This window comes from Apodemus sylvaticus, chromosome 16 (assembly GCF_947179515.1).
Source record: "Apodemus sylvaticus chromosome 16, mApoSyl1.1, whole genome shotgun sequence".
In the NCBI taxonomy this organism is placed as follows: Eukaryota; Metazoa; Chordata; class Mammalia; order Rodentia; family Muridae; genus Apodemus; species Apodemus sylvaticus.
The window spans coordinates 7,139,050-7,163,800 of record NC_067487.1 but is presented as its reverse complement, the minus strand read 5'-3'; the positions used below and the strand labels follow the sequence as shown (position 1 = coordinate 7,163,800).

Below are 24,751 nucleotides of genomic sequence, written 5' to 3'. Positions count from 1 at the left end.
AACACCATTTGCTTATTGGGACTCCAGGCCACTAACGGTTGAACAGCTTGCACCCGAAGTAAATGGAAAACATTCATTTGTGATCCCCACCACTAAACCTGTGCCACTCAGCCCAGTGGTTCAGCATCCTAGTCCTCAGCTACACTTGAACACAACACTGTTTCCACCTCTGGGGCAGGCTTTGAAAACCATCGACCCTGACCACCTGCACTTCTGCCTACAGCATCTTGCACCTGTCCCCTCTGAGGGTTCAGCCTGTGTGCCTCACCCCGCAGCCTCTCTGCATCTTCCCTCTTCCCCCTCTACCTGTTGAGGTCCTGTGTCAATCTGCCTTTCTGGGCATGCCTGTGCATCCTTTACCGTGGAACAGCCCCAGTAACAGCCATCATCATACCTCTGGAGGCGTGGGTTCCACGGTGAGGCCGTGCAGCTCAATCCTAACTGCCCTGCAGGCTGCTGTGCAACAGTGCCTTGCATGTGGGCCCCACACCTTCTCACCCTCAGCAGGGCTTCTGCTCGGGGCTACCCTCACTTTCCAGGGGCAATGCTACCACTCCCTCTTCTTGGCCCATGCTCTTCTTCTGGGTCCTTCCAACTTTACCTCCTCAGAGGACCCAGATCTCATGCTGACGTTTGTGCCCTTCTCTGTCACTGCCAAGACCCCATCACTGCCAAGTCTAGTGGGTGATGACTTAAAAGATTTACCCACTCGCAGGTCAGAGCTCTGAGATATGGCTCTTAACAAGGCATGTTGAGCACTGGATCAGAGCATAGGCAGGAGGAGGCACTAGAGAAGAACTTCCAAAGGGACAACCTACTCACTCATGTTTGTGAAAGCTACTTAAGACACAGATGCAAGTCACCAGAATCATTGTCAGGTGTGACTTTACAGACAGCAATTATAGCTGAAAGTGAAGTCGACATAGAGTCACTGATACTCTACAGTCTGGGAGACATCTTCATCCACACTACCGGTAGGACATGAAGCACCACATAAAACAATCATAACAAGTGTGTATGGCTTGCTTTTATTTTTTATTATAAAAACACATACAAGAGTTTTAAGAAATGATGAATATAAGACAAATCAGAATCACAGTGAGTTATTAAACCCATTTCTATATACAAATAAAAAAATTCCGAAAGTGGAATATCATCCAATGTGAGACACATCATAGATAGCACTGTCTGTATGCACACCCCCCAGAGCTGTCCCTATGCACACCCCCACAGAGCTGTCTCTATGCACACAGCCCACAGAGCTGTCCCTATGCACACAGCCCACAGGGCCCTGCTGCTCCCGCAGACCGGCCATCTCTACACAGCCAAAGGGGAGTCTTGCACTGTCAGTTAATCTTGATAGCTATTTATGGTTCAGGACACTTAGAAATGGGAAGAAACACACTCAAGTACACTTCCACCAAGTTTGTCCTACTACAATACTACGGTAGCTGCGTGCTATGCTCTGGTAAAACTTCAGTAGCCATTTCCAGCTACGAGAGTGAGAGACTCACTTAGTTCTTGTTTTAAAAGCCAATTTGCTTTTCCCGAGCCATTTATTTGAGCATAAACTCTAAAAATGACTCAGGTACCAAATAATGTTTTTACATGTTTAAGATCATAATAAAAAATGCCAGTCAACCTTTAAAAGCCACTAAAAAGGACACTTTTTGCAGCCAAAAAATAAAAAGGGCTAAGTTCAAGTTTTTGTTGTTTGACCAAAATACAATAATACAATCTATGTCTGTGACCATACAGCCATAACTGAAATGCATGTGGTGTAGGGAAAAATGCAGCTGCCTGCTTCTGTCCTCATCAGACCACAAGCCACAGCATCTGCATCATGCCTTTCTCTGCCTTCTCTGCTGAAGACAGGTAAGTCCTTTACAGTAAAGCTTGCTAAAGCATTTCTCTCTGTAGTGATCATGACTTTCTGATAAGCCTCCTGTCTCAGGGAACTGAGCCCCCAGCTCTCAGGGTACACAGTCGCCTTTGCTTGTAGAGCCAGCTGAGCCATCAGCACTCAGAGAGCCAACCTCTTCCAGACAGCTGACAATTGCGGATGGAATAGTGTTGGAAGTTTGTGTCCGCCAAGCTTCTAGAATCTTGGATATCTCTGCTGGATTGCTAGGACTCAAGTCACAAAGGGCATACACAGCTGCAAGCTGTACACCCCATGGGATATCTGAAAGGGATTTTCAAATCAGTTATAACACATCAACAAAGAAAACATCCGTTATTCAGTATGTCCGTGGATAACCTAAAGAAAACTACTCAGACATGGACTATTTCCAGCCACTAATGAATATTAGATTACAAAGAAAAATTTTTCACAATAAAAATGTTCAAGACCTATTAACAAATGAAAAATAAAAGCTTCCAGTCCCTCTGGGCACTGGCTGTTATGAGGACCTCAGGGCTCCTCTAACCCCACGAAGCTGGAAAAAATGAGGATCTTCTAGCAACCTACTAATATAAAACTCTCAAATACCCTCCAACCCTGTCTCTAAATAGACATAGTCATGAAAATAATAACTTTGGTCTTTTTTTTTACTAAATAGTCCATTTATACAAAAGCCTACCCTTATGTTAACTGACATCAGAGGACACTGTGACTCTGAATCGGTGTGAATCCAGACCAGTGTGGCTCCAGGCCAGTGTGACTCCAGGCCACTGTGACTCCAGGCCAGTGTGACTCCAGGCCAGCGTGGCTTCAGGTCAGTGTTACTTCAGGCTAGTATGGCTCCAGATCAGTATAACTCCAGGTCAGTGTGGCTCCAGACCAGTTTGACTCTAGGCCAGTGTGACTCTAGGCCAGTGTGACTCTAGGCCAGTGTGGCTCCAGACCAGTTTGACTCTAGGCCAGTGAGACTCCAGACCAGTGTGATTCCAGACTAAAGTGACTCAAAGCCACTGTAGCTCTAGACTAGTGTGACTCTAGGCCACTGTGGTTCTAGGCCATTGTGACTCTAGGCCGGTTATGCCGCTAGGTCAGTGTGGCTCCAGCCCAATGTAATTCAAGGCCAGTGGCTCCAAACCAGTGTGACTCCAGGCCAGTATGACTATAGGCCACTGTGGATCTAGGCAAGTACGGTTATAGGTCAGGGTGATTCTAGCTTAGTGTTTCTCTAGCCTAGTGTGGCTCTAGGCCAGTGTAATTCCAGACCATCATGGCTCCAGTGCAGTGTGACTCTATGCCAATTTGACTCTAGACCAGTATAATTCCAAGCCTATGTGGCTTCAGGCCAGTATGACTCTAGACCAGTGTATTCCAGGCCAGTGTGGCTCTAGGTCAGTGTGACTCTAGGTCAGTGTGACTCCCAACCACTGAGGCTCCAGGCCATTTTGACAGAACTAGTTTAATCAGAGTGCCATTATCCCTATGCTGTCAAAAGTTTACTTTTTAAAATATTCATTAATTTATAACTTAGTTAATGTAATTCACTGAATTTTAAGTGTTTTAGGAGCTAAAGTTCATTATTAGCCATGTATCTCCATCTTCTATTAGCAAGACAGGGATAAACAAAGCAAATTAGAATTTTAGGTTGTGTTCTTGATACAGATGCGTAGTCACAGAGCACAAACTGGATTATCTCTAACCATGACATTCATTTATGATCCATCTATGCCTTATATGCATAGCAAAGGTAATTTAATACAACAAACACTTTCATCTTATTTAGCAGTTTCATGATAGGAATTTTATGGCAGTGGTGGTATTTTGTCAGTGTTTAAGAAGTTTTAGATTCTGGAATAGGGACAATGTTCATTTTCAGCCAAAGGCATCTCTGGAAGGTTCCCCTCCTCAAATAGGAAGCAAACACCAGAGACATCCATGTGTCTAAATGTTAGTTCTAACTGATAATTTAGAAGAATTTCTTCCCTGATCTGAAGAATCAAGAAAAGCATAGCATGTGGTTCCCTCCAGGGCCAGGACTCAAAGAGACACAAACAAGGCATTTCCAGCCTTAAGCAGGCACGTGTGGCCCTATGCAGACCTCCAGCCTGCAGCACACAGGCTGACAGGCATGGCTGGCTCCTTCCTCTCCCCTCTGGCATTTAGTGTATGAAATGAGGACAGTGCCTTTCCACCTCCAGGGAACTGGGAGGGATTTACTAAGATACACGGCTTTTAGGTTACACCCATGACAGCAACACAGTCCAGGCTGCACGGGATAGTGAGACAACTTACCAGCTATGACCCTGGCTACTTTTTATGTCAAGTAGTATCCAAACTGTCATCAAGAGCATTTTCCTATGGAAGCAATGAACACTGCCTTAGCAGCAGGACAGTGTCTTAAAGAAAGTACTTATAGCTGCTATTCATATGCCTGGCACATCAGGCCTGCCACCTACAGCTGCTAGGATTAGCCCAGTGCCACCAGGTGTCTAAGCTGTCAATCTGAATAGCTAGTACAAAACTGTTCAACTTCATTATTCATTCGCTGCTCAATATTCAAAAGAGAAAGCAGACTCCTCATTCTAAGGGTTACTCGGGAGTTAAGCTTTACCCACAAAAGTAAGACATTCAATTACGTGCCATGAAATCCATATTAGTTAACAACCCCCAGCCCCCATCTCCTACAGGACACACCCTCCAGCTGCTGCACAGCTTTTTACTGACGATATAGCCCAAGAGGCAGCCATGGGCATTCTCTCAATTGTTGTTTACTCCTCTCTGAGGATTGTAGTTTGTGTCAAGCTGACACAACACTAGCTAGCACACTATCTACCTAAGAAAGCAGCAGGTATTTTGTGCTTAAACATGCATGGGTAAGAGGCGGCAAGCCATCTCAGGATGCTTCCTGAATGACCAGGCACCAGCCCAGGAGCAGAGTTCCCTTTTTTGAGGAAGTTCTGCTCAACAGGGCAAACCGACCCTTGAAGAAACAGCACATCACCAAAGGTCAGAAGCACATAATTAAGTTGGAGGGGCACTGGCTCATGTCCTCAGGACATGCAGGGAGTACAGTTCAAGGGTAAGGAAAGCCACAGTCTTACCTTCATCCTGAGCGTGTTGTATGAACATACCAATAACTGAGCTGATATTTTTCACAGCAGTTGGAAATCCCTCCTTCAAACCCAACTGGCCTAATCGACCTGGAGAAACAAAATACAGCCAAGTAGAGTTCAGTAAGTGCTGGCTAATATTTCCTGGAAATTTTTTCCCATTTCCCCCCATCTGTGGTGTGGTTTAAGCCTCAAGACCTGTAGTGAAGTGGGAGCTACCACTCAGTGAGACAGCTGAGGCTACAGGGCTCACAGCGATGCAGCTGCTCACTACCTCACCATGCACACCTGCTGCCTTCTTGATATAGGCTACGGGCACTGAGAAGAGGGACTGCAACTGAGAAAGTGCCTCTGTAAGATCAGGCTACAGAGAAGCCTAACAATTGCTGTGAGAGGGCCGAGAGTTCATTGTGGGGGGTGCCATCCATGGGCATGGGTCCTGGGTTCTCTAAAAGCGCAGGCTGAGCAAGCCCGTAAGCAGCAATCCTTCAGAGGCGCCACATCAGTTCCTACCTCCAGGTTCCTGTCCTGACTTCCTTTGATCTGTGATGTGGAATCATAAGCAAATAAATCCTTTCCTTCCCAAGTTGCTTTGGTCACTAACTAACTAAATGATGTGACCCTAACTAAGACAGGTAGGAATGCAGAAATGGAACTGAAGTAGTAGTCACCACAGGCAAAATAACACATAGGTAAACTTACCAGTTTAACAGAGAAGCCTGTGGCTCACTGACAGACTGTGGGGACAGAGCAGCACCAGACCAACCACAGCAGCTTCTCACAGGGTGAAGAAGGCAACTCTTTCTGGCTGCTGCTAATGCCAATCTTACTAAAGAATCTGCTTGATGGACAAGGCATAGCTCTCTCATTTTTCATCCAACTTGGACTGTGGTACACACGAGTGACATGGAGGTCACAAGAGTGCCGGCTGCACACTCACAGCACACTGAGCACAGGGTGTTGTGAGGATACTCAGCCTGAACTGTGAGCTCACCAGCTTGCACCAGCTTCCCTGCTTAGAAGCACTCCAATACTTAAATATGAGTGGGTGCTCGTATTTGATCGTGTGTCCTCGTGACATTTGGAAGATGTGTGTAATCAACTATTCTCCAGGTGAACACTGCAGATCACAAAACTGAAATTGGGCAAGCGAGTTCTTCACCATGGAAATTAGACTAGTGGACTTCTGGTTTCACAAGTAACTTTAAGAACTGACTAACAGGTGCCACAGCAAGACTCCATTTCAGGAAAAACAAGGCAGACTATCTACAAATATTCAAAATGGTTCCTGAAACACTCTTTACTTCCACTGATTCTATTCTGCACACACACACACAGGCACACTAGCTGATGCTAAGTGTGCCAGCACGGGCCCTCTCCTCTGGACTGCCTTCTTCTTCCTGCTCAAAGACAGAGATGGCCTCTTATCAAGGAACTCAGCCCGCCAGCCTGAGTCAGCCCCTGAGACTATCCGGGACCCCACACTTACACCTCTAGCCTTGACTTAGCTCTGGTGAATGCTAGACTTTGGCCACCTCATTAGGTAACACAACAGCATGCACATTTTGACTTGTTTCTCATGAAGGTGCATACCTACTCAGACTCCAGTTTTTGACTTCAATGTTTTATACATGCTCTAAGCATAGCATCACTAATTAGTGTGTGCAGTTCACAAGGAAGAAGAAGCAAATTTGTAGATACAGTGACAATCAGCAGGGACATTGTGTTTCCCACTACATACTTACAAGGTTTATTCATATGGCTTATTCCCAAAGCCAACATTATCTCCAATAGTATTGCCTTTGAGCTTTAATTCAGTGAAACCCAAAGGGCTCTTTGAAGAAACCAGCTTTTTGAAGAAACTAGCTTATAGGAAGATATTCAATTTGGGGCTCCTGGAGATTAACTGGAAGCCTTCTTTAGTGGCTAGGATTAAACAGAAGCCTCTTTAGCAGCTAGTGCCTCTGCCCACTTGTCATCTAGCTGGGCCATGATGACATTTTAGAGACTGAATAACTTGCGATTCTGTCTGTGTATGTGTCAACATCACATCTAAAATGTCACAAATGGCCAGAACACTGAGGTAAGAAAGCAGTAAGGAAGGGTAAGGATAGAGCTGCTGCATAGACTTACCAATCAGTCTTAGCACAGATGCCACAATGACATCAGGGGTATACGCGATGTTCGAATGTCCCTTCCTGTATTTGATCCACTTATCCATCACAGGCCACAGCTCCTTACTAGAAAACAGCATGACAAGATACATGCCCATCATTGTGCAGACAGTACTAGGTGCATACCCATCACCGTGCAGACAGTACTAGGTACACTGTACTGCTCCTATAATTCGACTTTGCTTTCCAGCTCTTCCACCCCTTCTGTTTACAGATGTAGATAACATGGTAAAAGAATGGTACTTTCACTGCCACTGAAAGGCTCCTGGGCAAAGCACTCTGACAAGTGCCAGCTCTAGTCCCTCCTGCCACTGAGAAAAAATGACCATGTCTCTCTGAGCTCTTAGAGAAAAATCCACCCAAATCCTGCATCCTTGCAGATCAGGTACTAGTCAGAAGCTCTGTCATTTCCTTATGTAGGACTGACTGAGTGGGGCATGCTTTTCCATGTTTATGTGCAAGGATCTCCTCACAGGAAGCACCTGACACAGACCTCATTCTAGAAATGGACCTAGTCTCAGTTCTCACATGTGAGATCCAGGTGTCTGTCATTCCTGGAATCAAGGGAGTGGGAAGAACAAGACTCTCATGTACAAAGAGCTTGGGTCTCACAGAAACCTTCAAGCATTTCAAAGACACAAGTCACCAGCTGTATGGTAACTAGTTTAACATCATATCTTGTCTTAAACCAGGCTTTCTCGGTCAGAGTTCAAAAGTAATTTCTTTATTCAAGAGTCAGTCTTCTCCACTGTCTTCAAGCATGGTGCATGGTTGGTGTGAGAAGCACAGAAAAGCAGAGAAAGCAAGCTTAACTAACTAAATTCAGTGGCTTTCTGGAACACCAGGCCCCACCCTCTCCAGCGCAGAGCAGCTAACTGGTAATCTGCACACATCTCTCCCTCTGGTCTGGCCTGTCCCTGCATGAAGGTGACAAGTGCAGCACATGGTTAGCCTGCACTCACTGAGCTGCCTTGTGTGCATGTGTCTGAGGACAGAAGGGAACAGAAGGCCCTCACACTCCCATCATTCTATTGGGGAAACATCAACAAGGCCATGAAAAGTAGTCAGCGGCATGCAGACAAGCTAAGCTGAGGCCTTAGTAGAGACTTGGAGCGACACTTCCAGGGTACTTTTGTTAGCTCTTATAAAAATGAAAGTTACCTGTACTTCAAATGCCTTGGTAAGACGGGAGGACTAGGCAGCCCACACTCCGGCGTTAGCAGGTTACCTTCCCTTAACCACCTTCCCTTAGAGCAGCAAACTTACCTTATGATGTTGTCATGCGTCCAAATCCACCTCTGGTGGCAGCACAGGAGATCAATGGCAAATATGTATTCCCAGATGTTTGCACTTAGGTCTTCGCCAAACTCCTCACTCAACTGAAATTCTGTTTTGGGGCACAGCTGTATGGTCAGAAGCAGTTTAGAAACTACGATTCCAACATCTATAGGAGCATTCTAGAAAAGAAAAATAAACACATTTTTAAAAAATTACGTCTTAGGAGTTAACAATCTGTACTGTATCAAGCATCTGGTGAACTGCTGTTTAGCCTATGAGTAATTTTGAAGCAGCCTGAGTTTGAACTAGAAGCTGTAGAAACAAAAGTACTGGAGCCACAATCAGCACCACACAAAGCTGAGCTGCAGTCTAGACAGAAGCACAAACTGCATTTGGTATAACCAGGGATTAAGGTTATAAAATAGAGCTACAATTTAACAATAGACTGCCCCTTTAAATTCTATAAATTCTGCCTTCTGCAAATGTTAATCACTCTGCCAGAGGACGTGCCTGGCTTCCTTCACTTTTGAGTACATTCCGGGCTTCGTGTTCTCCTCTATGCCAGTGGCTTAAGCACTTCTCTTCCCTGCCAGGTAGTAAATCACATGGACACACTGACTGAGGGGCAGCTCACCTCTACAGAGCACATTACCACACTGCACCTAGTTCTGCTTCTATGAACATTCACATAGGCCTTTTTTTGATGAAAAGCTTCCTTTCCCTTGAGAAAGACCCGGGGTGGGACTGCAGGGGACTGTGTGCAACTCCCACAAGGCTAAGCATCCCATCAGCACTGCCAGCAGGTCCTAGAGCAAACACAGGCTCAGATCAACAAAGGAGAGCCTGAGTTTGGAAATTCTCAGGTTTCCACAAAGGTATATGTACATCTTCTTGGAGAAGTTGATAACTTGGCAAGCTGAGAAGCTGCAGGAACAAATTCAAACACATCTAGTGGCTCCTTGGGAAGAGACTGAGCACAAAAGCAACCCAACTCTTAATGTCAAACATTTGTAGTCAAGAGCATTTTGTATAAGGGATGCTGTCTCAGGATAAGTGCAGCAGGAACATGTAATGTTGGGGGTGTCTGATGGCTGCATCATGCAGCCCACCTCCTACATCTTCTGTTTGTGCTGGGATTAACTTCAAGACACTGTAGGCCCAGCAAGTGTCCACTCTCAGGGGCAGACAAACAAAACGACTCAGTAGAGCCCATGACACTATCTTACAAGCAGCATCACACACACATGTATTTTGATCGTTTGAGACAAGATCTCTCTATGTAGTCTGGCTGTCCTGGGATGGCTACGTGGACCAGGCTGTCCTTGAACCTGCCTCTGTCTCTGCATGCCTTAGGCCCAACAAGGGCTAGATCTAAAGAGATGGTTACAGACTTGTGTTCTGTGCCTTCTCATAAATATAAAGCCAAATACAGATTAGCTCAAAGAATACTTTAAAAGGAAATCACAATGGTACACATATAGTTTATGTGTACATAAACGATATAAACTATAAGCATTTTCTAAATCATTTGAGGTATTACATGCTCATAAAAACCAGAAAAGAACAGGATGAATGTAAGTTCCACAGCAACTTCAGCATCTACTGTCATGGTTTGCTAATGTCAACTAGATTCTCATCAGGTGAAATCTATGACTAAGCAAGTCTCAATCTGAACACTACTTTAATAAGCCAGTGATTAAAGAAAAAGCACATTAAAAGATAAAAGTGAAAAGAACAGACCAAACAACTTCTCACCTAAGGACCTTTTGCAAAAATCAATTAATTTATAGTCCCTTTCTCTGTGGATTACAGACCAATAGATTTCATCAGTCATAAATTACTGTATCAGATGTCATACATTTTGGAGGTCTGCCATATTTCCTGGGATGTCATAAATACTCAATGAGTAAAATGCTTAAACATAAGATAATATGACACTTTAAAGCATCTGTGGTATCTCTACAATACAAGAACAAGCTGGTGAGATGACACAGTAGATAAAGGTTCTTGCCACCAAGCCAGAGAACAGACCTAGTGGTTGTTCTCTGATGTCCACACACAAAGTGTGCACATATGCATGTATAGGCACAGCCTAATAAATAAATAATAAGCAACCAAATACATGCATATCACTTTTTAGAAATGTTGAACAAAGACAAAAGGAAAACAATACAAAGCTGCACAGTAACACCTATGCTCATCCCATGAGTATAGCAGAAAAGAAATAAAAAACAAAGTGCACCTTTTCCCAGCTCAGGAAAGCTCTCAAGCAGTTCAGAACCTCTCCTCGGGCACGCTGCCTGGCAACCAGCTGCATCGCTTCGCTAATGGCTGACTGGGAGAGAAATACTTCACGCCACATGTTGGCAATGAACAGAGTCAACTTCTCAGATTCTGGAAAATCTGTAAGAAAGAGGGATGAAAAGAGCTTCATGTCTGTCTCACCTTGGAACTGATTTAAAACGAGGCACTGATTTTACTTCTCAGTAAGGCATGGGCAGCCAACAGGGCTCTCTGGTCTTCAATGTTTCACAAGCTGTTGTCCCTCCATCTTTAGTCTCCTTTTAAATTGTCTTTTGTTTGTTTTGAGACAGGTCTCGTTTTGTCGTCTTGACCTCCTGCCTCCATCTCCTAAATCCTGGGATTGTGAAAGTGAGCTACCACGTCTGGCTTGGCATAGTGCTAGATTTTAAACTTTGCACAAAAGTAGAAAACAGGTGGTATCAAAGGGATCCATCAAAGGACAGGAAGTTAAAACATCTTGCTTCCAAATTGCTTCAGGCTCAGAATTTTCTCATTTGCTACACATTACAACAGGACAATTCCATTCATTTCCACACAGATATTAACCACTTGTTAAGTAACTGGACTGTACTTTGGAAAGTGGGTTATTTGGATAATTTCAGGCAGGCCTTGGGAAGCTCTCCCTGTCAGGGAAGTAATGTGGATTACCCCAAGAGGGGCAGGTAGAAGGGCTAGGACAGTGCAAACCCTCACGGCACCTGCACTGAAAACTGTTTTTGTTTATAATATTAAGACATACTGAGAAATTCCAATCCTAGGTACATATACAAGAGAAATGGAAATATCCTTACAGACTTAAGAACAGGTGTTTGCTATGGCTTAATTCATGCTTGCCTAGAATTGGAAAGAAACAAGTGAACAGATAGGACAGCACATTGTTACCTGTTGGATAACTGAATACGACATGGTTGTGCCAAGCAAGACAACAGACACATCTCAGAAGTTAGATTGAGTATGTCCAAGAGGGAGAGCACATGATACCTAGATTACCCTAAAGCTGTCGTATCTACTGGATTTGTGCTGACAGCAAACAGATTTGGGGTTCTCCATTTGGGGATGAGGTGTTCACTAAGAGTATGTTATCGTTTGCCAAGTTACTGTGTCTAAAGCTTTGTCCTACTTGCACTGAAAGCATATTGGGTTAGAACTTTGTTGTGCTCTTACTGTGATTAACGGGGTATGCAGGTCAGAGTTCACGCTTGATGCTCTATTGCTGTGTACATCTGCTCTGATGCCTGCTTCCTGTCTTGGCATGTCTACATGCCCCACATGGCACACGCCACAAAGTGAGCAGGATTAGGATTAGGATTAGGATTAGGGTTAGGGTTAGGGTTAGGGACTGTGAGACAGGAAATGATTGAGGACATCTACGAAGCTATGGAATGAACATGGACAATCCCCTCTAAGAACAGGCATGCAGTCTGAGTGAGTCCGTGGCTGAATCACAGTCCTCCCACACTGGCCTTTGTGTTCCTATGTCACCAATTTGCAGCCCTGTCATGGTCACACAGCACACATCCCATGAAGGGTCACTGAACAGATCTGTAAGCAGCAACAGTGAGGGCTGACTGATACAGACACCCTGATGCAGCGCTGGGCCGCGTTCCTGTCTGTTCTTGTTGATGAATACTCATGATCTGACAGCCCTGCTCCTCTACCTCATCAGTGAGGTACAAAGTCCATCTTACAGTCACTGCCATTTAGCCAGAGGCACAGCAATATGGATAGCCATTATACAAGGATCCCCATAGTATACAACACAGGAATAAAGGAAATAGACAGTGGGAAAGAAGAGACAACCTATACAAACACATATGCTAATGTAAGTCTAAACAATCTGTACAAACACAAGTACATGTACCAATGTCAGTAAGTCTAAATAAAGTATGTTGAAATCTAGTATGACTAGGTATAGTTACTTAATCTTTATGATAGATCAAAACTTGTTTTTTAAGACAGGCTCTCTATACCATGCTATTTTCAAACTCATGAGATTTTAGATTGAGTTTAGCTGAGAAGGGAGAAGCAAGTGTACAGTGAGCCTGCAGCAGTGGGTGTTCACACAGCAGTGTTGTACCCAGAGCATGCGCGCGCCTACACACATACACACACACACACACACACACCTTCCTTCAGAAGGCTGTAACAGAATAAGCGAGCTCTTTCCAAGTCACCAAGTTGCCGACAGATGCCCACATACACTCTACACAGTGCATGGATGTAACTATGGTCCAGAGATGTCTTCTGAATCTTTAGCTCTGAGAGAATAGAGCGAAGTAAGTATTCTCCTAAATGCTAGATTGGGAAAAAGATAAAACACTTATTAGTGATACAAGAACCAATCCTAATTTGCCATCTCTCAGAACAATAAAACTTTTATAGCACCAGAAGGTAGACCACAATAACTGGTAATAACTTGCCTTGCATGCTAGCAGAGGTGAGGGAGCTCCCTATGACTAACCTCTTGAGATCAAACTATAGATACCACAGCAAGACTGTAAATCCACCTACTTGCCTATTATGACATGGTCACCATTCAGATAAATTCTCATTTGTTCTTTCTGCTAAGAATCCACGAGTGCAAATACCTATGTAAATACATTAAGTTCAGGCCAATTGTACCCCCATTTTTATTTATTCTATGGTCTAGATTAGGTGCTATTTATCATTGAAAATGTGTTAACTATTCACACAGAAAATAATCTCTTAAAGATACTTCAGCCTCTTAGGCTTTCTGAGAGGCAGCAGCAGGACAGTTCTTCCACAAGGACATCCTGGGTGCAACACTGGACACTGAAGGGTGAGTCAGCAGGCACTGGAGTTACTGGCCAGGAGCTGAGGGCTGCTTAGCACACATAGCTAGAGTCCTCAGGAGCTCCACAGCTAGTCTGTACAACGGTCTACACTGTATGAACCACTATCCAATGTGGAAGCTGAAGGAAGTATACTTAAAATGTAAAATGAAACTGAAAATGCTAGCACCTCCTGGACATGTGTGAAAAGTTTCCTCCATAGTGTTGTGTGTCAAGCCTCCACTGCCTTCCTGTATTTCTAATCTAGAGATACAGGCTAGAAATGCAGGCTTCAGTGTTAAGAGGGGTCTAATTTTCAGTGTCACCTGCACGAGCTAGTCCCTGCTAGACACTGATGCTTAACACATCTAGAGAGAGAGAGAAAGACTGCCACGTACCTTGTTTGTTGTGCTAAATTCATAAACGACTTCCTTCTCTTGGTCTCTCATGACAGGTTTTTTGGAGATATTCCCCACATACACGTGACTACGAATGACGGGCAGCAGGTCAAAGGAGGACTCGGCAATCTTCCTCAGAGCCCGGGTGATGGCTATGCTATAGGACTCTGCCATCTCCCTTGGGTTCACACGCAGAAGTGAAGCTGAACTGCAGGCTGGGACATCAGCTTGCTCCTCCTCAGCTGGCACGAGTTCACCTGGTGGGCTTCCTCCTTGGGGGTCCTTGGGGATGCCTTCCCCAGTGACCTCGCTGGTGTCTGGTTCTGGGGACTCGTTGTCCAGGCGCAGTCTCTTAGCACTCCTCAGCATGGATACTGCTAGTGTTCTTTTCCCACCTGCATCCTGTTGAACACCCGAGTCTTGTGACTTACCTTGGCCACCGTCACCACCAGAGCTGCCCCCCGTCAGGACAAATGCAGTTGATGTTGAGGTTATAGCTTTGAGTCCTAGGAGAGCACTGACACGCCCTGGTAACACCTTTCCATCCACAGTGGAGCCTCGGGAGAGCTGCATGTTCCCTTTGAGGAGGCTGAGGGTCCGGGCTCTGGCAGATAACTCTGGGTACATGGTGTCAAGGATTTTTACAGAATTCTCCTGTGGCCCACTCACAGCAGCATGGCCTGGTGCACAGGATGGGAGTCGGCCAGGCACAGGAAGTGCATGCTTTGGTGTAGCAGCACAGAACTGCAATGGAGAGGACACTATCCTTCCACTAGCTGTTGCTGTGGATGGGGACGGAGAGGGATCCAGTGGGGAGGCTTGCTGGAGTTCCTCAGGCCATGGAGACAACACAGGGGGCCCAGGAACATCACACAAGGGGGAAACATGGCCAGCAGGTGAGGACCTTGAGGATGGACTAGAACTTGGTCTCAGAGGAGACAGTCTCCGTGATGTCCTTGGAGGTGTGGCTATTAGTGGGGGGAGCAAGGGAGGCAATGGTGGCCCCACTTCTTGCCGGATCTTGCTCAGAGTGTCAGGGGAACAGTTGGTGGGGGTGGCCACATCTGTACCTGCCATGGTGGGCTGAGCTTGGCTTCTTGGTATTTTTGTATTTGTTCTTTCTCCTGATACTGGCTGAGGGACTTCATTCAGATCCACTTCCCCTCTGTTGACTCCTGGTGTCTTGGCTAGCTTGCTTGCTTGATCTTTGTTGGAAATCTTTGATCGAGGCTTATTTTTACCAAGTGGCTCTAATTTCCAGTTATAATATGTGTGATCCGATGCCACCTTCTCAGTCTCAAGTGTCTGGTCATATATCTGAGAACGAATCCAGATGCTAGGTTTGACAGGTCTGTTCCGAAGACGACTCTTATCAAAATTGGCACTCTGACCACTGCTGGAAACATCCTCCTGGGCACCAGAGAGATCAACACAGGCAGACTCTTGAGGTAGAGGGCCAGAAGGAATGGCTTCAGGGGACTTCTCCATAGAACCGTCCTCTAGGCCTCCCTGATCCTGGGAGGGTGCAGCATCCCCAAGAGTGTCACACAGAACTACTTGTTCCATGCCAGGGGAGATGGCCACACCGCTGATGATAGTCCAGTTATCTCCCTTTTCAATCACAAGGTCTTGATCCTTATTTATAAGCACACTTATAACTTCAGAGGTCACTGCAGAGATCTGGTAGCGAAACGCTGTCTCTGTCACACAATCAGAACTCTGCTCTAACCTTGATGGGGCTGGGGAGTCGGAACTCAGGGTCAGCAGCTCCCCAGGTTCTGCCAGGCCCTCTTCCCCAGTGCTGAGGAACTCCCCGGAATCTGGCTCATCTTCATATCCGCTCTGAATGTGTTCAGGGTCAGACCTGCTACTTAGTGGGGAGCTGCCTCCACCATCCATAGCTGATGGTTCTGGTATTTCATCAGTGTGGGGCATGGGGCTGGATGTTTCTTCAGGCAGAGTGTTTTCTGTCAGATCTTCAGCTGCCTGGCTGTGATGTGCATTTATGAGCAATGCATGCTCAGTATCCTTCCCGCCACAGTCCACAGGGTTTGGATCAAGTTCTTCCCCAGTCTTGGTGAGAACATCAGATGACACTTCCAGAGGACACTGAGCGGGCTGGCATGATTTCTTGCCACAACTGTCATCTCCCTCTGACTCAGCCCACTCCTCCGAGGCTCTAAGTTCTTTTTCACAGAACCTCTTACCACATTTCTTTCTGGAGATTTCACTTTGCCTTAACTCTTTGTTCATTTCTTCATTTAGGGTGGCTTTGCTAGAACATTCTGAAATAGAGGCCCTTGAACTATAATCCCTTAACTGACAACTTTCAAGAACCATAACCACTTCTGAAGTAGAAAGCTTGTCTATATAAAGGAAGGTGCTTAAGTTACATTCTTGAAATGCGGAGGTCAGATCACCTACATCTGAGGGGTGTCCTGCCTCACCCACCCCAGCCTCTTGGTCTCCCGAAGGTCTGTGTGAGTCTCCTGCTGCATCCTGTCTGCTCCCCATCACAGCTTCAGCCTCATGCTCTCCCTCACTGCAACTAACAGGCTCATCCTCTACTTCAGTGTCTTCCTCTCCCCGCTCTCGCTCTCTGATTCCTGTGTAGCAGGAGGAAGCCCCAGGGAGAATACTTTGGGAGGTCCCTTGTGTTTCCTCTTCTGCACGGCCAAGGCTCGAAGGGCAAACAGGGCCTGTGGGCACACGAGCTTTTAGAGGACCCCTGCTGGCATTCTGTGGAGCATTATGAGAATCTCTGGCAATTACTGGGGCTTCCATGTTGGCCTGGTGACGAGGTCCACGGGGCATCTGTTCAGTAGAGAAGACTCCTGAGGCCACCCCAGATGGAAGCAGCTCCTCAGCCTCCAGCCGACTGGCGCCTGACTGTGTGGTTTGGGGAGACTTCCTGGCCTTCTCCAGCAAGTATTCATTCATAACACACTGGAAAATGTTGTCTTCAGAGGAGAAAGGTGACTTAGAATCTGTGGAATCAACACTCTCTGCAAGCAAGGAGTCACTTGGAGAATCACAAATAGGTTGTCGCCAAGACACAGAAACTTCTGGAGAAGGGATTTCTTCATCAGCTGCCTGCTCGGGGACTTGTTCTATGGGGTCTCTATCTCCAACACAGTCTGGTACTGATGGCCTAAGACCTGTCTCCTTGCCACCATTTACAGCAGGGTTCAGTGTATTCCCACGTGGCCGCCAGGGTTCCAGGCTGCTACTCAGCACTCTCTTGGGTCTTGCCTGCTTTGTTATGACTGACACTTGGTTTGGCAGCAAAGAAGCAGCTGCCTTAAATTCTAGAGGGGTGGTACTTTCTCCAGAAGGTCCAAGCATAGCCATCCGCCTGCTGTTCTGTGAGGCGGGTGCTGCCTTCTCTAGCGAAAGCCTGGTCTTTTGCTGGTACTCTGAGGTAGCTCTGGGGCTGCCCCCACTACCTCGCCTTAGGACATCACTGCGGTGCCATGAGGTACTGTCGGCAGAGCAGGGGCTCCTTCTGGCGAAGCCAGCCTGCGAGCGTGTCAATGAGGTCCAGTCTGACTTAGGCAGTATGAGTGTAGTGCCTGGCCCTCGGCCTCCACACTGTCCACCTCCTGTTGGCTTCTGAAATACTGACTGGGGAAGTGAGTGTCCCTTTACTGTGCTTTTTAAAGTGCTGAAAGATTCCAGGCCCCTGCTCTTCCAATCACTAAAGGTAGATGTTCCTAATTTTGACTTTGGACTCAAAGTAGACAAGCTGTTTTCTGGGTCATTTACTTTTGGAAAACATGCTGTTGGCTCAGACCGCAGAAGAAATGGGTTTAAAGTTCTAGTTGGTGACTTTTGTTCTGTACAGGTTACTTCTGCTGGACTGCCTGCAGTGACACACCCTCGCCATGAAGTCTGGCGGTTACTGCAGACAGACACTGGTACCGAGGTAGCAGAGGAAGACGAAGGAAGACTGGCTGGCTGGTCCTGACCTGCTGCAGCTGCACATACGCCTGACTGTGGAGTAGACTCCTGCACATCTCTTTCCCTTCTCTGGAAATGGCCAGAACCTGTCACACAGTGTGACTTGGAAGCAAATCCGTCGGTGAGTGTCCGTTTAGAAAATTCTGACTGGGATGGGCACAAAGCTTTTGATGACAGGGTTTTTCCTTCAGATTCTTTGAGCTCACTGAATGTCCTCTTGCCAAGGGGAGAGAAACGAATCTCTGGCTCCACAGCTCCAGCTTCCTTCTTCCGCCCTGGGCCTCGGGATGCCGTCTCCAGCCACAGTCTCCGGTTACGCTTCCGTAGCCCTTTCCCAACTTGCACAGACTTATCTACCTCCCTGGCCTCTACCTTTCTTTCTGTATCTTCTACGGAGTCTCCTTTGTTCCTCACAAATTCAGATGATGCAGTCCAGTGCCTTCCCCAAGCTAGAGGAGATGTGGCTGACGGTTCTCCCAGTGTTGTTCTTCCGGTAACAAATCCAAGAGGTGTCAGTTTGTTTACAGCCTGGGCAGAATCCAGTGACCCAGGCTTTTCCATATACATATTACTCCTTTTAATTTTTTCAAGCAAGGCAAAATAACCCCGTGACTCCGCTGTGAAATCTTCCAAAGCTGATTCCATAGACTGTCTTGGTGGGACAGAGTCACCGTCGCTAGAATCCGTGAACTCTCCAAAGAAGGATTCCTTAAAGTCACATAAACACATAGCCACTGTCAGCACAACTAAACACATTTAAAAGAGTAGGGGCTTCCAGGAGAAACACCACACCTGTGAGGGCTTGGCCAGGCTCTGGGGTGGTGCTTACTCTATCAACTCTTAAGAAGCCAGGTCCTCTAACCAAGGGCCTCCCCAGTCCCAGTCTACAGAGCGCCAGGCTGGGTCTGTCCTTTCAGCTCTCATATGTTCCTAGTCCTGGGTTCTGTTAAGGAGGAGACTGGATACTGAGGTTTATTGGCTTCTGGCTCCATTGCCCTTTGGTTCCTCTCTTTGTTAGACTCGTGATGAGGCTAGCCTCTGAGCCATGTTTTATTCTGGGGACCGCACAGATCCAGATATACTTCTCCAGACAGTGGGGAGTCATCTCTGCTCCAAAACCCTTCCTACATGCTCAACTAGTGGCTCGAATATGGGTTAACTGCCTCTCTCTTATGTCATCAAACCCTGCCTCTACTTCTGCTTATTTGTTGAACGCTGCCAAGGATTCTGACTGGGTCCCACCTTTTCCATATTCTTGCTGAATGCCACCACAACTATGCGGCTCTGCTTCGCACAGCCACAGATTCTAAGTGTCTGCACCCTGCTCATCTCCATGGCAGGTATCATGTGTGTTAATTTTAGATGAGACAAAACATAGGTAAGAAATCAGTAGGAAAATCGATGGGTATTTATAGAATTCCCAAGTGGGGCTCTGCCACACATTTCACATTAGCTATTTTGCAACTACTTTGACTCCATTTCCCCTAAAGACCACAGTGAAAATGTCATCAAGTACCACTCCATAAGTCATTTTTAAAACTTGACTCCGGCCCCAATGCCACCACCTATGCCCAGATATTACAACCTAGTCCTGGCCAGCATTCATCCTCCTCCTGAACTGCTGATCCTTTCCCATTCATACTGTGACTAAACATAAACTTTCTTATGACAATCTGTCACAGCCCTTGCCTTCAGAGTCTAGGATTTCCCACCTCCCTAACAACACAGTTGAGTTCCTAAGAACCAACTCGCAAGATTCACAAGGCCCTTCCAGAAATAGCCCACAAGAAGTTCCCCCAGTCATGACAGCCTGGGGTTGAACACTGCTATAGAGCGGCTTCTCGCCTGAACCCACCCAGTCCTCATGGCTTTCTTTCAAGGGCTCTTCTTTTCCCACCAGCCTCTCCTAGGTAGAGCTCTGTAGTTTGAGGCAGAGCATGCCCTGTAGGTCAGCAGAACTTACTCCAAGTAGAGGAACTCCATGCTGGGTCCTACTTTCATAGACCAGTCCAACCCTATCCTCCATCACCTTTGTACCCACAGTACCTGACTAGGTATCTGGAATATAGGTACATGTAAAGTCTCCTTAGGGGAGCAAATGGTATGTAAACATTTGAAGATATACTCAAGGATGAAATGCTCCTGGGTGAAGGGTCAAAAACGTTAGACATGGAGATGTTTCTGTCTCCAAAAAGACCCCATGTCTGCAAGAGTATACTTCATTCTCTCCATGTTTAACTCATGCTACGCATTAGCAATACAAATAAGTGCCATCTTTGTACACAAGAATTGTAACTAAAGACAAGTCTTCACTAAGGTGGAGTGAAGAAAATCATACCACATATGTTGATCCAAAGGATCCTGGCACAGCTCTTTATTTCCTTGTTACTCTATAGTAAAACTGGCTAAAAAGAACAGTTTTCCTGAGTACACTAATACCTTTGAAACACCCTGGAAAAAGGACAAACATATCCAAATGGAATTAAAATCAGAAAGCCAACTCACAGGTGCCAAGGAAGAAGGTAAAGAGCCCGATGCTGTCGGAGGGGGTGAGGGCACTGGAGACAGAAGAGGAGGGGGAAGTTTGAAGAAGTCAATTGCAGCTTGAAGATCATCATCAAAAAAGTGTTCATGGTCGTAGACGTTGGTCCTGCTGCTGTCATCATCAGGCCTCTGCCCTGAGACTTCAGGACGCCTCTCCTCACGAAAATGCTCAGTGCTGGGGCTTGCCCCACTGGGTAGCTCTTCTTCTGCACTCTCGGAGGAAGAGAAGTCACCCTCCATCTCCATGGACAGCTTGGTGAAGAAGGAGCGCATGTCTGCGGCCCCGGTAGGGCTGCCTTGCCCCAGGAGCAGCTCATCTTGCCCAGAGGCTCTGGGTGCACTGGTTCCTTTGGCAGGTTTCTCTGAACAGGAGAGAAGCAGGCATCACATATTTAATAATGCCAAGGAAACTTACAAATTACATCCTGGTAGCAAGTCAAACTACTCGCACAATTAACCTGAAAGAAGTAGTCGGCTTTAAGAAGGTCACCAATCAACTTCTAAAGTTATTACAGACTGGGACAGGGTTGTGGATAGAGTGGTCCATTGAGGCACCAGGGCTAGCTCAGAGCACAGCAGCAGAGACCTTACTGCCTAAGCACACTGGGAGATGCTTTCCTTTCAACAGTCTCATGTACCTTGTATATAATAAAGCCTTTGGGTAGGTGTAACATTGGCTGATTTCAGATGACTGTTCAGAAAGATAAAACTGACTCAGCTTGTGAAGAGAGACCTCTGCCTCTGTCACCCACTCCCTCCCTCAAATACTTCGAGCATGGTATGACAAACAGGTAACTAATACAACTTTGTGGAGGGAGGGGGTCTTGAGTTTCATGAACTTCAGTTGATGACGATGATTTAGCCTAGAAATATGGATCCCACGGGGTCACTACAATCACCAAGTGTTTGACACAGGAGTGAGACCTCTTCAGAGGTGAGACTAGAACAGAGAGGTGCCTAGGCAGGACAAGTATGTCTGAGGCACACAGGGGCTGCTCTGGGGACAGCTTCTAGTAAAATATGAACTTGCAATGCACTGGCAGGAGCTGAGCTCCACTGACAGAAGAAACAGACAACAGAGGGGAGCAGAGGACTGCAATGAACTGGAAAGCAGGAGAGCTGCCCTGACATGAGACAGACCAAAGAGTCAGCATCAAAGAGGAGAGGGGCAGCCTTCCTTAAGCAAGAATTCCTGGAACTAAACACAGAAGAATTACATTTAAAAAAAATTTTCCCCCCAGGCAAACTGGAAGCAAAGGAGATAGATCTACCATGGAAGTGATCCTCAGTGAGTCACAGTGTACCACACATTCTCTTCCTAGTCGCCAGCACAGTGTCCTGAGCAGAAATGGAGTCTAAAACTAGATCCAGTGTCGGTGGGAAAATGTGCCATTTCCATGAGCCCCGCAGTTGGTTAATAGGACTGGGGAGGAGTGCTGATGCAACCATTTTTTTGTATGAAAATGAAGGTAATGTAAAAGAAGCCATGGTGTAGCACAGGAACATTACTTGGTCTTCCACATACGCCTGCCAAGCATGCCTTAGCTTCCCTATCAAGTGCTCTGAGGAGAGCTGCTACCAAAGGTTGACAGCATCTGCTGGTTAGAATGAGTTACACTGCTTCATACACTTCCAAGTACCCACTCTCGGCTACACACTGGAGGCAGAGGCAGCCTGTGGCAAATGCTGTCCCTCACGCCTTAGGACCGTCTGTTCTGTCTCTCACCTGGGATGCGTCTGCCACTCTCTCCAGAGAGTCTGTGCGCAGTGTTCACACAGAGCCACAGCTCTTTCAGGAGAACTTTCACCTTCCCTGTAAACAGCAAAGCACAGCGATCAGACATATTCCTGTGACTGGAGACTTCTTATCCAAGCAGGAAGCAACACCCAACCTCCTCACTGCTACCACTGTGCACAATGCTGTCAACAAAGTCAAGCAAGACTTCTGCTACAACCTGAAGACTCCACATAGGTTTGTTCGCTCTTTGTTTCTTCTACAGCAGCGGTTCTCAATCTTTCCAATGCTGTGACCCTTCAATATACAGTTCCTCATGTTGTGGTGACCTCCAATCATAAAATGATTTTTGTTGCTACTTCATAACTGTAATTTTCTAATGTAAGATCTGTTTTCTGATGGCTTTAGGCAACCCCTGTGAGAGGGTCATTCAATCACCAAAAGGGTCATGACCCACAGGTTGAGAACCACTGTTCTGGGGATGGCCTCAGAAGGCCAGCCCATTTGTTATTAAAGGCATTACAGCTTCTCTCTATCATAGCAAAGGCACAGTTAGCCGTGCCTTTGTTCCACAGTGCTGAGATGGGCAAAGCATCCCTCAGTTACACGAGTTCATCTGCACAGGCACCAGATAACCATGCAGCAACCACCCAGAGGAGGGATGGACACAGTCCATGGGCATGAGGGGAAGGGACGGAGTGGAAGCAATATGCAGAAAAGCCTGCAGAGGGCGCCCGCAGCAGAAGACTTCACAGAAGAAGACAGACTTTCATAGAATAGGAAACTGCTGGGACTTAAATTCCAAAAATCTCTGGACTCTCAAACTGCTATGGAACCACTGACCCAAGGTGAAAGACCAGAGGGAGACATAAGTAAAAGAGGCCTGATAAAAACCGTAAAATCGCTAACCCAGGTCAAGAGAAAATTGAATAGATAAACCTTGTGTGTTAAAATCTCCAGGAAATCGGCCACTGTATTAACAGTACTCATAATAGGACACTAAACTCTGTCACCCCAATGAAGCCCACAGATGGGGCTATCAAGACAAGCATGGCTGACACAGTTCCAAGTAAATCTGCATGGTTGCCCCACCCCCACCTTCCTATTCCAAGTCAACCTAGTCACCATAGGAGACTCCAGACCCCTGCGGCTGAGAAGCTTATCTGAATTAGAATTAACCTACCCCAGAGCCTGCTTCCAAATACTGTAATCCCCTTTGCTTAAATGACCTGACCATGGTCCCTGCTTAGTACATATACCCAAAGTAGCCAACAAGGAACCCTAAAAACAAAGAAAACAAGTTACTTTTTCATCCTCCTGGAGAAGTCACAATGCCAAGGAGCACACATGCCTTCTCAGAACAGACCCCAAAGCTGGCCTTTCCAACAAGCAGAAAGAAAGCCTCCATGCAGTTTTCTGCTGCAATTGTGAGTGGGCACCTATGTTTTTAGTCTCTGAAGGGTGCCTGCTTTTATCACAATCTAGAATGCTTATGCGATTTTTCCACTCCACTGTCCCCGCGTGTCAAGAGCACCTTCTTTAAGGATGAGCATGTCAAGTGTGGCTAGAGCGAGGTCCTGCTCAGCTCTTCCTTTAAAGAAGCTTAGTGCTCAGACAGCTACTCCTGAGAAACTGTCTACACTGTTCGATACCCACTGAGCCGAGGCAACACTGTGCTGACGAATGCCTGCCGCTTTTATGGCCTACCCTTCTTCTCCTGTGCATGCTGTCCTTCTCTAGACACCTGATGGCTCAACTGCCATTTGAAAAGGGGAGGCCTCTTAATCTGCTCATCTTCAGACAGGTCAACAAAGCACATGGCTTGCATGATACTGGACACAGCAGCAGCGCACTCTGCTGCTCTAATCCCATTTCCATATGAGACTTGCGACACCATGTGGCCTGTCATCTACTCTCCATACCTGAGGATGGCACTGGGAATGGAAGCCGCCATGAGCAGGGGCTGCTCAGGCCCAAGCACAGGCTTTCCTGTCCTGAATCGCATTACAGTGAGATGTTTCCACGACCACCATCCAGCTTCAGTTACCAAGGCCTAGTCACTGTAACTGCCACGATTTCCTGTTTTATTGACTTAAGGGAGGATTTTTATCAATATCACATTTGTGTGCTTGCTGCATTAGCCACCCTTTATGACGTTTCTAAGGAACTCGGTATGTGGTTTACAGTCCTCATAAATGATCATTCTGGCAGTTGCTTCTTCAGCCTTCTACAACCCCTTCTTTCAAAGGCACACAGGGAAGTCCCCCATGAACGGCCGTGTCCTCAAGAATCCCCAGGAGGCTTGTCTCGCATGGCTCATGTGCTCAGTATAGAATGTTTTCTTACCGACCTCAGCATTCTGAACCCCTTATTCCACATGCCTGGAATTGCTCGGTTGGCCTTACTGCTTTCATATGAACACTGTGAGCCTATCTAAGTCAGCCTTGAGCACTCAACCTTTCTAGCCTCATTTGATCTGAAGCAGGCATCTTGTGGTGTCAGCACGCACTCAGTACCTGTGTTTCTGCCCATGGACTCACCTTTCCTCCTCATGGA

The 24,751-nt window shown here is 46.5% G+C and overlaps 1 protein-coding gene across 2 annotated transcripts in view; it reads right to left on the bottom strand.

Moving 5' to 3' along the window:
• Positions 1-1,007: 1,007 nt before the first annotated feature.
• The window catches only part of Ice1 (interactor of little elongation complex ELL subunit 1), a 46,745-nt gene continuing 23,001 nt past the window's right edge, over positions 1,008-24,751 (bottom strand). The window contains exons 11-20 of one of the 2 annotated variants that reach the window (XM_052159278.1): positions 22,187-22,273; positions 20,422-20,822; positions 13,957-18,624; positions 12,893-13,061; positions 10,705-10,865; positions 8,451-8,641; positions 7,144-7,250; positions 5,002-5,100; positions 4,193-4,255; positions 2,091-2,185 (exon numbers count right to left, since the gene is read on the bottom strand). In XM_052159278.1, coding sequence (XP_052015238.1) covers positions 4,242-4,255; positions 5,002-5,100; positions 7,144-7,250; positions 8,451-8,641; positions 10,705-10,865; positions 12,893-13,061; positions 13,957-18,624; positions 20,422-20,822; positions 22,187-22,273 — 5,897 coding nt within the window. In that variant the 3' untranslated portion in view covers positions 2,091-2,185; positions 4,193-4,241. Of the gene's footprint in view, positions 2,186-4,192; positions 4,256-5,001; positions 5,101-7,143; positions 7,251-8,450; positions 8,642-10,704; positions 10,866-12,892; positions 13,062-13,956; positions 18,625-20,421; positions 20,823-22,186; positions 22,274-24,751 lie in introns of both variants that reach the window. The other variant, XM_052159277.1, reaches the window with a different exon arrangement.